Source organism: Pteropus medius, unplaced genomic scaffold (genome assembly GCF_902729225.1).
Source record: "Pteropus medius unplaced genomic scaffold, Ma_sr-lr_union100, whole genome shotgun sequence".
Lineage (NCBI taxonomy): Eukaryota > Metazoa > Chordata > Mammalia > Chiroptera > Pteropodidae > Pteropus > Pteropus medius.
In genome coordinates, this window is record NW_024350926.1 from 1970755 (window position 1) to 1986060 (window position 15306).

At 40.5% G+C, this 15306-nt stretch overlaps 1 protein-coding gene across 3 annotated transcripts in view; it reads left to right on the forward strand.

Moving 5' to 3' along the window:
- ADHFE1 (alcohol dehydrogenase iron containing 1) overlaps positions 1 to 15091 on the forward strand; it is a 32366-nt gene extending 17275 nt beyond the window's left edge. For 2 of the 3 annotated variants that reach the window (XM_039841752.1, XM_039841754.1), the window contains 6 exons: positions 74 to 226; positions 2051 to 2149; positions 4712 to 4790; positions 4962 to 5058; positions 7574 to 7731; positions 14604 to 15091. In XM_039841752.1, coding sequence (XP_039697686.1) covers positions 74 to 226; positions 2051 to 2149; positions 4712 to 4790; positions 4962 to 5058; positions 7574 to 7731; positions 14604 to 14687 — 670 coding nt within the window. In that variant the 3' untranslated portion in view covers positions 14688 to 15091. The remainder of the gene's footprint in view (positions 1 to 73; positions 227 to 2050; positions 2150 to 4711; positions 4791 to 4961; positions 5059 to 7573; positions 7732 to 14603) is intronic. The other variant, XR_005648326.1, reaches the window with a different exon arrangement.
- The last annotated feature ends 215 nt before the right edge of the window (positions 15092 to 15306 follow it).

Genomic DNA, 15306 nt, shown 5'->3' on the forward strand with positions numbered 1-15306 from the left:
CAGTTTGTAATCTGAATAGAGGGAAGGAGGAAGACGATGTTTCCATCTGTGTATTTTAAATATTTCTTGCTAGCCATGCCCTGGAGTCTTACTCTGCCCTTCCTTACCATATGAGGAGCCCCTGCCCTTCAAATCCCATTTTTCGGCCAGCCTACCAGGGCAGCAACCCAGTCAGCGACATTTGGGCAGTCCAGGCACTGCGGATCGTCGCTAAGTATCTGAAGAGGTATGTCACCCAGAGACAGAAACGGAAGGGAAAAACCACATTCCACCCTCACGTAAACTGTTGTATGCCAGATCCTGAGATGTCCTGAGCAAGTCTCTTCACCAAAAGGTCAGCCAAACGGACACAGAGAAGCACCAGGAGGTTTCCGGAAGGGCGGAAGGGATGAGGAGGGAACCATGTGAGGACAGAGGGAAGTTGGAGCCTTCAATCTGAGGAGGCAAAGGCTGTGAGGGGATAAAATAGGGGTCCCTAATTTGTGAAAGATGCAGGTAGAAGGTTTAATCATCAAAACCCCAAAACCAAAGCTAGGGGCAGGGGAGAAGGGGAGAAGTCCTTTGAGATTTGGCTACCAAGGGCAGACAAGAGAACCACAGAGGTGGATGCTGGCTGCGCCCATCCAGGCCCTGTGCAAAGGCACATGGAACCGACCCAGTGAGCACACTCACATGAGCTAAACTTAAGAATTAAATGTGTGGAGTTGCCTGTCCCAAGAGATATAAAGGCTTCTTAAAAGGTTATGAAAGATTTATGAAAGACATAGCCATAATAGGCTCCTGAGAGAGCAAAGATATACTTGGAGATGAATGCTGATTCCTGAGACACGAAGATGTGCAAAGTCAGACTCACTTCTGTACTTATACACAAGGGAGGGAAGGAACATGGCCCAAGTGAGCCTAGATGTGAGCACGGTGCCTCCTCTGGCCTTGACCTGGAAGCTGCACTGGAGAGGGCACTTTTGTAGTAGAGCAGGGGGAAGGGACACAGAACTGTTACAGGCTCACAGGGACCATCGGGGAGCACGGCAGCATTTGACTGAGTAGAAGCAGATACAGATAACGGTCAGCCAGCATGTTTGACAGGAACAGAAGGCTTGGCAGAGCATAAGTGGGAGGCGAGGGGTTAAAATGGACGGAGGAAAGGCTGAAGCTCTGTTGCCTACTGTTTCATCATATTATTCAGGAAATATGGAACGCTGAGTTTTGGATAGGAGACACAAACACCTAACCATTGCAGAGGAAAGCGGGGAAAGGCCATGGCACCCATTTCATAACAGGAACACTTACTCCAGGCAAAATCCTGAAAAAGCAAGTGAGCAGCGGTTCACTGGGCAGGCTTAGGCTTCCTTCCCAGGACAGGGTTTCAGAGCAGTGTGTGCAGAGAGGCCACACTGCATCTGAAAGGGGCCTTTGAGAATTTGTTTTTCCAAAGTGGCACTGGGGACATATAGAACAAGCAAAGGCTTGTCCTATAATAACACCCACTTCCACAATAATAAATATTAAAGTAATATGTGCAGTTTGCATAGATAACAAAAGAATCCTCCAGTGGGTCCAATTTAAGGCAGTGTCACAGAAAGAAAGATGGCTGGGCGGGCCGCGTGTATCCTGCAGGTAGCCCCAGGCGACAGGGACTCACTTCAGTGAACCAGTCTGGGCCCAGTGCATTCTGAGTATGTGTTTACTCTAAGTCCATTCACAGCTGCATTCAAGGTCATTGACAAATGAGGAAGAAGAATGAGTCTCAGGGCACTTTGCTCGGCAGCTCTCACAATCCAAGGGTCAGTGCTTTGCTTCCCTGGGCACTTTTATCATACAAACAACCTGACAGTGTATTTATTATGCCTCTGCTGACACCATTGATGAGGAAATATGTTTATCTTCAGTTTTCCTTTAGAAGACAAGATGTCGTTTGAACAACTTGCCTAATTTTTCTTCCTACTGAGTAGGATTTCTTATTTTCCAGATCTTTCCCTAAGGCAGCTCTTTATTCGATCGGCTATGCCAATGTTGATGTGTTATTGTTAGGTATTTATGTCACCCACAGGGCTGTCAGAAATCCTGATGATCTTGAAGCACGGTCCAACATGCACTTGGCAAGTACTTTTGCTGGCATTGGCTTTGGAAATGCTGGTGTTCATCTGTGGTGAGTGAATTTGAGATTTTCTTTCTTCATCTAAGCTATTGGTTTGAAATTTTATAACATGTTTATAATTTAAGACAGGTGATAAGATTTAAATATGCTATAGAAAGAAGAAATATAATTTAGAGTCCTGGAATATTTTCTTAATTAAAATGTAGTTTATTAGGTCATAGATTTTTTTTTTTTTTTGGTAATAAGCTTTATTGAGATATAATTCACACACTATATAATACACTCATTTAAAATGTATAATTCAGTGTTTTTTAGCATATTCATGGTTTTTAACAACAATCAATTTTAGAACATTATATCACCCAAAAAAGAAATTCTGTACTCCTTAGTTGTCACCGCCAATCCTCCCATACCACCAACTGCTGATCTACTTTCTGTTTCTATAGATTTGCTTATTCTGGACATTTCATATAAATAAAATCATATAAGATGTGGTCTTTTGTGTCCAGCTTCTTTAACTGAGCATAGTGTTTCCATGCTTCACTCAGGCATGTATCAGTTCTTCATTCTTTTTTATCGCCAAATGACATTCCATTGTATGGACAGACCACATTTTATTTATCCATTAATCAGTTGGTGGACATTCGAGTTATTTCCACTTTTTGGCTATTATGAATAATGTTGCTATGAACATTTGTACACAAATTTTTCTATGGATATATGTTTTCATTTCTATTGATTATGTAATTGAAAATTCCACTCCTAGGAGTGGAATTGCTAGTGTTTCTATGTTTAAATTTTGAGGAACGTCCAGACCGTTTTTCACAGCAGCTGCACCATTTTACATTCCCACCAACAATGGACGAGGGTTTTGATTTCTCCACATCCTCACCATGTGTTGTGGATTTTTAAAACCTCAAATGCATATTTTTTTTTCTCCTAATCTCTCACAAATAGACAGAGATGAGAATCTTTGTCAATAGCCCAGAATTAATCTGTTTGATCAGAACTTTGTTTGACTGTTGCCTTAAAAATGAATACCAGTGAACGCTGAGAATTAAGAATAGGCCTTTGCTACAGGGAGAGTACAATGAAATGGTCACCTCCAAATTCTGCTGCTGAGAGGAGCATAGGTTGTCACCACCATTCTAAAAATCTCCCCAGAGCTTGAAAAACATTTGTCCCTTGTGACCCACTAATGCTATTTCTAGGAATGCTGCCCCAAAACATAATCATAATATGATCAACGAATTTCCTAATAAGGATATTCACCTAAGTGTTATTTATAATCAAAAATTTTGGAAACAACCTAAATTTCTAACAGTTTTCAAATGGTTAACTAAAGTGCAATAGTCAAAGAATAAAATAAGGCTACTAAAAATAATGACACAAGCAATGTTTAAAACTGAATACATGGTAGGATCATAAATTAAAGATATACATAAGAAGACTAAAAGGAAACATTCTATAATGGTTATCTTAAGAAAATAGGATTATGGATTATTTTCATTTTTTACAAAGAACATATACAACTGTTAAAAGAAATCAAACTAAAATATTGGATTGTCAGAAACGTACCTTTGAAAGCTATGTGTACCTTGTCAGGTCATGAACACACATTAAGTAATAATTTTCTGAATACTCTGGAGCCTTGAGACAGGTAAAACACATTCAAAAATACCCAACTTAGAGAACCAATAGCTTCCGATCTGCTTCATGAAAGATGATCTTTTTTCGGAATAGATAATTATACAGTTCACCAAAATATTTTATTTTTCTATGAAATGTAAATCTTTTGATAAATAAGCACAAAGTCATTCAATAACCCATATCAGTAAACTTACTGACCATTTTACTATCATAAAACATTTCATTTTCAATATATTAATTGTAACTATAGTAATTTCTCACAATGTGATTCTTTTGAATCATCTATTAAATTATAATACTATCTATTTGTTCAGTAAAAATTCAAGAGGATATGAAGAGTTTTTCCATTAAAAAAAATAAAAAGGAAATTCCCCACAAATAAAAACCATGGTGCCTTTTCTTAAAAGACTTTCAGGTTAGAATAATCGTTTATGACTCAACTCCATTAGCATGTAACATTCAAAGGATATGTCAGTTATTGGGGGGACAGATCACGGGCAGGTCAGGCTTGCATATCTAACAGCACATCCTGGCTCGTAAAACTCCCATAGACATCTATGTTCTCATCGGCTTATGCAGGAGCGTGCTGCCAAAGCATTGCAGAGCAAGATAGAAAACACATGCCCTGAAGCTTATCGAAGAAACTTTAAAGTGAATTCTCAATTTCTTCAAGATAGTAAGGTTAACCAATGTGTTTGGGGAGTAACTTCTGCATCAACACATTTTAATATCTTACAATTCTATGAGCGTTTGAATTTGAACATTTCAGAGATTTTGTTATGAATAACACCAAATGTTGAATGCATAATAATATATCTTTATATTAAAACAAAATATGGAACTTTGTGAAATAACAGGATTATCAAGAGACTGCGAAGGGCTCTCCGATAAGGATATCTTTGTATTGTTAATTCGAATTTCTGATATCTGCGTGTCAACATAAAGACTTTTTTTCTTTTCTAGCCATGGAATGTCTTACCCAATTTCAGGCTTAGTGAAGACATATAAAGCAAAGGATTATCATGTGGATCACCCACTGGTGGTAAAATCATAATAAGTTCTTCAATTAAATCTTATATTCCTTGTAGTCTCCATAAATGTATTTGTCAATTCTTGCTTGCTCGGAGTACTGGGTAAACTAATTAACTATCTGGAACATGCAGGTCGAAGACCAGCTTTGCCCCATCGGTCCCCATGTTCTGTTTCTCTGCAGCCTCACGGCCTTTCTGTTGTGCTCACCTCCCCAGCAGTGTTCACTTTCACGGCACAGATGTTTCCTGAGCGGCATCTGGAGATGGCAGAGATACTGGGTACAGACCATTATTTGTAAATCTGTAAGCCACATGTGTAAGCATGTTCTAGGGTTGCTTCAGAAGGTAAACCATAAAGGATAATGCTAAAAAAGGTTGCTTTGAGATATTTTATTAATCAAATGTCAGTGACCTGCCCGAAGTGTCTATTAGTACTGAAATTCTGTAATTTTATGTTTCCAATAGTCTATTAACAATGACATGGAACTAAATATTTCTTATGTTCAGTGTGGAGTAATTAATTACATGTTTACTGTTTTCATCCCCGAGGAAAGTGAAACTCTATATCCTATCAGTGATATAAATGGCTTTCGCTGTGTTTAACAGGTAATAAAATGAATCTAAATCAGGAAGTAAATGCTCAATTATAGAGAATCTAAACAAGTAGAAACTGTAGAAAGACCCCCAAGAAAGAATTTGTTTGCTGCTCTGCAGAATAAATAATATCTACAATAAGATTCCAGCAGTGCCTTTTGAATCTTACAACGAGTAAAGTTATCTTCAGGATAGCTTTGGTGTTGAATAAAATTTCGGTATTTTTCTAAGATAAGAACTCCCTTAAGTAAACTTGAGTCTTTGATTAACTTTCTAAATATCTCCTTCCCCTGCTTGTGTAGGGTGGGAAGGGAAAGGCTAAAAAGAAAACGTCATTATGCTCTTCTAGCACCAGCCGTTGAGAGAGAAGTACTTCCAAAAAGCTGGGAGCGACCACAGACATCCTTCCGCAGGGCTGCTTCATCCCTCGCTTCTCTCCCACACTCCGACGAGCTCGTTGGCGCCCTCCCCGAGTTCCAGGCGCTGTGCTGGGATTGCTCGTGACAGGGGCCCAGGGCGGAGAAGCAGTGCTGGGGGCTTGGTTTTTCTAGCATGCGACACCAACTTTACCAAGGATCTTGTGTCCCTTCTACCTTGGGGTCTGGGGATGTTGTTCAGCCATCTGTTGGAGCTCAGATGCCTTTGTAGATATGCAAACGACGTAAATAGGCAGGAGCCCAAACAGTAGCAGGCTAGATGCATGGTTAATGGTAAAACCGTAGAGAATTTAGAGCTAACGTTCCAGATCACCAACGAAATTACTGAGAAAGGGATCCCCTTCGTTAGACAATATAGGAAATTTGTTTAATATTATTCCGTAGTTATCCACTAAATATTTTGATTTCTTATGTAATCTTAGATTTTCTTAGCTGTATTCTAATGTATTCTCTCCTACCCTCTTTTTTTCCCTAAAACACTGCATAGAAAAACCCAGAGGTTTTGATGGTGTGTTCTATGGCAGTAATCCCAGGAAAATAAAAATCTCATAAACCTCATGTCCTATGTCACCACTTCACCCACTCCATATTTTAGCTGCCGCTGTGTAATATAGACTGGCCTTGTCAGGCAAAGTTTACCTTCCAACCAGCTGCTCTCCCAACTAGCCCTGTATCTGGTCCTATTTACACCTTTTCCTGGATTACTAAAACAGTTCTCACTGTCCTAGAAGAGAAAGGTTAAAACTGATTTAATAGTACGCTTTGGTGTGGAGGTGAACCATATTCCAGTCTCCTTTTTGAACAACGCAGGGAAAGTGGGCTCAGACAGCAGCATGAGGCATTTGGGGTAGTAACTAATGCTACATTCCATTCATAAAGTGCTTCACTTCCTGACAGTGAAGGCGTTCAACCAGAATACATGGGGGGCAGGAGTGCCAAGGGGTTCAGATCAGTTCCCATTGTCCAGGAGCTTTCACTGCCACCTTGACTGAGGGCAGAACCCCCTGGCCCTTCTAGATTGTGCCTCCATGATTTTATGTACTAATGATATCCAAGTCCTACCCTCACGTATCTCCAACCCTTGGCTTCCTTCCTCCCCTCCACCAGAAGGATGATTATCTACATATTGCATATCGTTTTCTGAGAGTCTTCATGTTCTTAGTTCTTGGTTATGGTTATGGCTATAGACAGGCCTCTCCGGGCCACACACAACTCATTTTTGTCACTTTCCTCCTTTTCAGTAGTTAATGTTGGAGTTTTTGTACTTATATATCCATATCTCACAAGGTGCTTTTGCAAAGAGTTTATCTTCCTTTCCTGAGATGTTGCTGTGAGAAAAGACGATGACCATGTGTACCTCTAGATGTCAGCAAATTCCAAGCCTTCAGAGTTACTTACGCCGTGTTTTCTGCTACGAGCCTTCTTCCTTGCTCGTCCAAACACCAGCCTTCTTTCTTGGTCTCCTTCCTGTGCCCCTTGTCTTGGCTCTGTTCTTCTTCTTCCCACCCCACAAGGGGCGAGCAGCCCATCAGAAATGTGAGAGCCAGGTTAGCTGCCCCAGCCGACTTCTCCACACTGGCCTGGCCCATCCGTCTTCTGTGGGGCTGACCACGGGGCTGGCCTCCACGTGGAGGCACAGTGGTGTCCTTGTCCTCAGTGTCAGAGAGCCAGCAGTAGGTTATATATCAGCTCTCTTGTGACTGAACTGCACCCAGGACCAGCCTCCTCCTCCCTGCCTACAGCCTGTGCTTTGTGTCTTCTAGGAGCTGACACCCGCACTGCCAGGGCCGCAGATGCTGGGCCTGTTTTGGCCGACACGCTCCGGAAATTCTTATTCGATCTGGATGTTGATGATGGCCTAGCTGCCATTGGTTACTCCAAGGCCGACATCCCCGCATTAGTGAAAGGAACACTGCCCCAGGTAAGAGATGCAGTGCATCCTCGCTCCCTGCTGGAAGCACAAAATGGTGGGCGGGACATGCTGACATGATGAAAACCCAGGGGTCCCCCCGTCTGTACCGGAAGCAGCTCTCCGCTTCCGGAGAAGGGGCCAAGGCTTGCTCACAGTTATATTCTTCCATAACACTGTGAAACTTTTGTGATGTAACTGAAAGGAGCCTTCATGAAAATTCTAGGCCAAAACAAACACATTTATCTCAAGGTATGGAAAAATCTCTCTTTTCTCCATTTCTGCTCTTTTGAGAATCCCTATAAAACTATGCAAAGATATTCCAGAAGGGCCACTAATATTATTTTCCACTCTAAAGAGTTACAAATTCCTACTATTGTGAAGAGTAGACAGGACCTTTAAATTAAGACTATTACAAAATTACTTTTTTATGTAGATATAATTGACATTACATTAGTTTCATGTGTATAACATAATGATTCCATATTTGTACATATTGTGAAATGATCACCACAGTAAGTCTAGTTTTCATCATTATACATAGTTACAAAATCATTTTGCTTGTGTTGGAAACTTTTAAGTTCTGCTCTCCTAGCAACTTTCAAATATACAGTATAGTATTATTAACTACAATCACTGTGACAAAATCATTTTTTAAAGTATTTGGGAGGTTGTATATTTTATACATATACATGTACATGTATACATATCTGTGCCACTTTGAATCTTATTTTGTTGATTTAAATGTTGTAAAGAGTTTAAACTGAGCTGTTATCCTTTATTTGGTAGAATCATAGTAGATGTCAAGTTTGCCCTCCCAGAGTTCTCATAAAGACAGTTTATCCCCCATTGGACCTCGCTTCGATGGCGCTATAGCATCAAACCCCCATAGGCCAAGAGCATATCCATTGCAGTTCACTATAAAATAGAGATTCAGAGTCATGACCACACCATGCTCACCAGGCCCAGGGCGCCCACTTAGTCCTCCTGTCTAAAACGAGAAAGGCGAGGACCACTTACACACTGCGAGGAGGTGAAGGTAAAGTGTGTCTGCCCAGAGGTATTTGTGGATCTTCCCCTGACACTGGAACAGAGTGAACAGCTGGAATATCTGCTCACACAGTATCCTGCTTCCCACAAGTAGCAGTGCTTTTCTCTCTCCCCACTCCAGTTATGCAAGCTTCTTCCTCACTTAGAAAGTTTTTAGAATATTGAAGACCTCAGCTCACATAAGATAATATTTATATGGATTAGGTTCACAGACTCATATGTCCACAGGAGCCATGCAGGTAACAGCAATGAACAAAATAATTTAAGGCAATAGGGAGTGGTGGGGACTTTTGTGAACTAGAAATCACATGACCCATCTCATTGGGTAAGCCTCTTTTCAGCTACAATTTATCATTTCCAAGCAGAAATTCAGGTCCCAGTATTGGGAGAATTAAAAATCAGCAGTCTCAATGTTGGTGGTGAATTCCCTTATTTCCCAATGTACAGACCAAGCATGGCCCGTGGGCCATCAGTTTCCCTGATTTAGACTCAGGCCCAGTGGACTCAGTTGCTTCTAAATACAAATGAATGAGAAAAAGAGGAGGTTCAAAGTTTAGCAGAGCCCCTAGACTAACTTGCAAACCCTTAGTTCTAACCCACAGTCCAGGGGACAAAGTAGCCAAAAAATATGACCATCGCTGTTACTTTATTCAAACGTGCTAGATTGTGAGTTGCATGAGGGCAGGAAGCTATCTGTTACGCTCATCCATTCTCTTTACACCTGGCACAGGCTAGTAAATATGTTAAATGCACACTACCTGCAGTCCGGTCCTTCTAAATTTTCTGTCCAGGTGAGCTTAATGGCTGAATGGTGGCAACTTCTTGAGAAGTTCCCTGAGATTTACTAGGACTCAACCAGTGACAAAGAGCCACAAAAGCCTGTCCTGGCTGTTACAGCATGGTCCCAGAAACAATGTCTTCTGCAAGGGGTGGGGGTGGGGGTCCTCTGAAAAGTTCTGCTTGTTTATGGCCCAGGAAAGTATTCAGGAATATGTGTGTGTCGACCTCTAGGAATGGTATCCATGATTTTCAAATGAACCTGTATGATGTTCTTAGCCACTTAATTGCTGGTGGCAAAGGATCTTCCAGCCATCAGGACACCTTGGCAAGTGTTTACTGTTTTAATTCTACTGGGCTCAGACTTTCACTTTCAGAAGCTGTTTCAGATTGACACTTGAGACCATCCACTAAAATAGCAAGTTAATTAGCTATCATTCTGAATGCCTCAGTGCACATGTCATACTGGGAAATACAGATAGCAAAACCTTAATTAGACTAAACTAATTTCTTCATTTCACAAAAGATGCAAGGTAAATAGAATCTTTTGAATACAAGTCGTGTCTGAAAAGTAAGAAGCCAGGAGTTCCTTAAGCTATATTCCTGAAGCAGCCCCAACATGTATGCTGCCTTTTTGCCTTTGATCATGTTTTCATGATCAGGAAAAACATAGCCAATTTTAATTAACTAACACTAGTTCCATTTTAGGTAGATAGAAAGAGAAAGAGAGAGAGAGGGAGAGGGAAAGGGAGAGAGAGAGAGAGAAAGAAAAGGAAGGAAGGAAGGAAGGAAGGAAGGAAGGAAGGAAGGAAGGAAGAAGAAGGAAGGAAAAGGAAGGAAGGAAGGAAGGAAGGAAGGAAGGAAGGAAGAAAAGAAAGAAAGAAAGAAAAGAAAAAGAAAAGAAAGAAAGAAAAGAAGAAAAGAAGAAAGAAAAAGAAAAAGAAAGAAAGAAAGAAAGAATATAGATAAATATAGACAGATATAGATATAAAGAAAGAGAGGGATTTATTCACAGAACTTTAGAAGGACTCAGAAATAATCTTGCAAATGAAGAATTACTGTGGGGTTTTCTTATTTGTTTTGGGCAGCAGTGAACATTTTACAACGATGCTATGGCAACTTCAGAATTTTACACATGCTGCAGACTAATCTTCACTTATTAGTACCTACAGGATTTAATATAGTGAGGGGGACATACTGGTTCCTGCAAAGAGGTTATTTCACGTAGTCAGCATTCGATAAAGCTCCTTTTATATTCAGCAGTGGGGGATTGTTTTTCTCTGGAAGGAACAACCAGGCCAGTATTCATGACCAAACACCACTGCTCGTAGTGGCGGCAGCAAATAGCAGCCCTGTGTACAGAAGCTTCCAACCGCCATCGCCAGGCTGCGAGGGGAGCAGGCAAGAATAAATTAATCTTCCAAGCTGGATTTCTGAAACCTCTGGAAAGAAACATTTACATTTCAAATCAAAACATTTCATTACTGAGGAGAGCTGTCTACCCAAATGAGCACTTCCACTCCCTGGCAGACAGGCCAGCCGAAATGTTGTTATTTTATGAATGTGCTAAAAGTAGAAGTCTAGATTTATTTCGGTGCCCATGTTAATCCGTTGTCCTTCGGTCTTACACGTCTATAAATAATAGTGCATTGCAGAACACATCTTCATTCTGAGAGTTTAGTTTTTATAAAGCACACATGATATGTGTGGGCGATATATCACAAACTGTTTAACTAGTCGTTGGAGGTTAGACATGTGGAAGAGAAACTCAGCTCGGCTTGGCCTGAGGTACTTCTGAGAGCCCTAAACAAGTTCACCAAAGATGGACAGGATCATTTTCAGGGCCTTTGAGCTTAACGCATAAGACTCTCTCTGTTATAAACAGAATGATAGGGCAGTCATCTTCGGCCATAGCAAATGGCTGAACTTCAGTTCTTGATCGTGGCACAAACATATACACAGGTCACCATGAACAAGTCTCTGCCTTGCTCTGGATTTTCAAAATTCTTTAGAGTCTCTAAAAGATCTACTGGGTGTACAGTTTTCCCTGGGCTTCACGCACACTCCTCAGCACGGTCCCCCATCCTCCCATCTGCCCGTCCATCCTTCCCTTTTTCTTTAATTTATTTTTTAAATTTACTATTTTAACCATTTTTAAATGTACAATTCAATGCCATTAAGTATATTTACAATCTTGCAAAACCATCACCACTATCCATTTCCAGAACTTTTTAATCATTCTAAATAGAAGCTCTGCCCTATTGTCTAATGGTAAATGATGACTTCCCATCCTCCCTTCTCCCAGGCTCTGGTAAGCTGTATTCTGCTTTTTATCTTTATGAATTTACCTACTCTAGGTACTTCATGTAAGTGGAATCGTACAATATTTGTGCTATTGTGCTTTCCCTATTTCACCTAATGTAATATCTTCAAAGTTTCAGAATTATATTATTTTTTACAGCTAATGTTCCATCGTATGCATATGCTGTATTTTGTTTACCCATCTATCTGCAGATAAATACTTGGGTTGATTCTTCCCTTTGGCTATGGTGAATAGTGCTGCTAGGAACATTTGTTTACAAGTACTATTTTAGTCCCTGATTTCAATTTATTTGGATATAACTAAGAATAGAATTGTTGGATCATGTAATTCTATGTTTAACTTTCTGAGGAACTGCCAAACTGTTTTCCATAGTAGCTGCATAATTTCACATTCCCACCAACAGTGTATGAGGGTTCTAGTTTCTCCACATCTTCACCAACACTTGTTAACACTTGTTAAACACTTGTTTCCTTTTTTTTTTTTTTTTTTTTTTTTGATAGCCATTCTAATGGGTGTGAGTGGAAATTCATTGCGGTTTTTACTTGTATTTCCCTCATGACTAATGATGTTGAACATTTTTCCATGTACTTATTGGCTATTTATATATCTTCCTTGGAGAAATGTCTATTCAAGTTCTTGCCTGTTTTTGAATTGGGTTGTCTGGGATTTTTTGTTGTTGAGTTGTTGCAGTTATTTCGATATCCTGGATATTAATCCCTTACCGGATATCTGATTTGCAAATATTTTTCCCATTCTATTGGTTATCTTTCACTCTTTTTATAGTGTCCCCTGATGTATAAAAGTTTTAAATTCTGCTGTAGTCCAGTTTATCTGTTTTTTTTCTTTCGTTGCCTGTGATTTTGGCCAAATCCAATGTCATGAAAATTTTCCCCTTAAGAATTTTAAGGTTTATCTCTTGCTTTCAAGTCTTTACATTTAGGTCGGTTTCGAGTTACTTTTTGTTTACATCCTTTCTTCTTTTCATTCTTTCTTTTACCTGACAACTGCTTCGAGAGGCCTGCTATGGACCATGCACTGTATGGGATATGGTGAGGAGGAGAATAAAAGTTCTTTCCCTCTCTCATGGAGCTACATTCTAGTTGCAGGGAGACAGACAATGAACATCTAATCAAATCTATAAATAAGATACAGATGAAATCATTTCAGGTAATGATAAGTGGTATGAAGGAAAACCTGGGTGATTTCACACAGGACAGTACAGAAGAAACTCCAGTAAGGATGGTCAGAGCAGGCCTCGGACTGAGGTGGAGGCAGCCACGTGAAGATCTGGGGGAAGTATTCCAGGCAGAGGCGACAAGTCCTGAGACAGGGTGGGCATCAGCCTTTTCATAGGACCGAAAGGGGACCTGGGTCTAAGTGAGATGAACCAATGGGAGAAGACCCAGAGCTGGGGTGAGAACCAGGGCCAGATCAGGTGGCGTCAGAGGCTGTTTCGTTTTAATTGCAACGGAAAGTTATCAGAGAGCATTAAGCAAGGGAATTGGTGTGATCAGATTTATACTGCGGGTGAGAGGGAATCACTCTGCTGCCATCGGGAGAATGACCTCAAGGGGTTGAGAGTGAAGGAAAAGTGGAAACGACTTTAAGAGGCCTTGCAAGTAAGACAGGAGAGTGAGGGCGACATACACTTGGGTTGTGTTGAAATGGGAGGTGAGAAGTGGTCGGACCTGCCTGAGTGGATATCATTTCTGAGATGTCAAAAATGGGAGACAGGGAATCAGTACTGTGAATTATTTCGAGATGCCAATTATTTCGAGATGTCAAAAATGGGAGACAGGGAATCAGTGTGTGAATTATTTCGAGATGCCAATATCCCCCCTCCCAACCTCTTCGTTAGTTCAACAAATAACTGTTGAGCACCTGTTAACTGTGCGTCAAGCACTCTGGCGGGTGCTGGGCATGCAGTGAGCACAGCCTTGTCCTCATAGAGTGTCTCTCTTATACCACACATGCTCCCCAAAGAGTTCTTATCACAAGAACACAGACCAAGAGACCGATGAAAATGGAACCCCCAAAATTGGCACATTTCTTAATTTTATTTAGGCCCAGAAATTAATAATGTCTTTTAATCCCCTATCCTAGAGGAATCAAGGAGCCACTGATGGGAACATAAATAGCAAAAGGATGTGCTGGCTGGCTTTGCTACCTTGACTCAATAATTATTGGAAAAATTAAGCAAGGCAATGAATTTATTTGGGAGAGTGGAAATGAAATCTTAGTTAATATTTAAAAAGGAGTCACTTGTTGCCCATAGCCTGAAAGTTATGTCCTGATGTCCTTCTGAATATACCTAAAGTCCAAGTTACAAAACATACAGCCTTTGAAGTCAAGAAGGATCCGGTTCTATTTTCTCTGGCTGCACACACTGCCTGGGGCAGTGCTCTCTGCACAGGGAGAGCTGACAGAGGTTGCTGACTGACGTGGCTTGGTCATCATAGGTGTTTTCCCCAAGGCTGGTTTTTTGGGCAGAAGGATATTGCCAGGGCATAAGGCAAGGACGATGACCTTTGAAAACTTTGTGGGAGAGAAGTGTCACTTGATAAACTTCTGAGTTGGGGGTTAGCTAGTACAAAGCAAACAAGAAATATTATTTTTAAAGATATAACTATATCAAGTCATTGCTTCATTTGCCCAAGTTAGTTTACATAACCTAGTAGCTTTTACAAACTGTCTTTTCAAAGCCCTTGATAACGCCTTTTGTTTACTGTTTCAGGAAAGGGTCACCAAGCTTGCACCATGCCCTCAGTCAGAAGAGGATCTGTCTGCCTTGTTCGAAGCGTCAATGAAACTGTATTAATTTTCATTTTCACTGAAAGAATTACCATTGGCTATCATAGTTCTGAAATCAGAAGTTGATCTAGCCAGAGCTTTGTCTTTTTATCTCCTCCCATAACTTACGAGTCACCAGTTTGAGTGTGATATAAATTTATCCTGCTGAAGAGTCCGTGGTGCTCACAGTCAAGCTACTTCCTTAATGCCGACGCCCACAGTGTCAGACACTCGTTCGTGTCCCTGTCCCAGACCCCGCAGACTGCCCCTGCTTCATGCATCAAATGGGTAAGAAACTCAAAACTGTTAATGCACATACCCAAAGCCCAGTAAACCGTGTCTAGATCCTAGTACTGGCATGAATGTGCCAAAGAAATATCACAAAGATATTTCAGGCGGCACTTTTTCTAATAAAAAATTTGAAAGAAACGATTCATTAATAGTACGTTGGTAAATAAATCACAGTATATGGAATGCTATAGTGCTATTAATAAGAATGTAAACTTTTGGGAATATGTCTGTGATATTTTACTAAGTTGGAAAAAAGTAAGTTGCAGAACAATTATATTTTAGCATGGTCTGATTTTTGTTTTTAATTATCTATTAATATCTGTCTCTATATATACAAAGAAAAGAAGGATGCACAT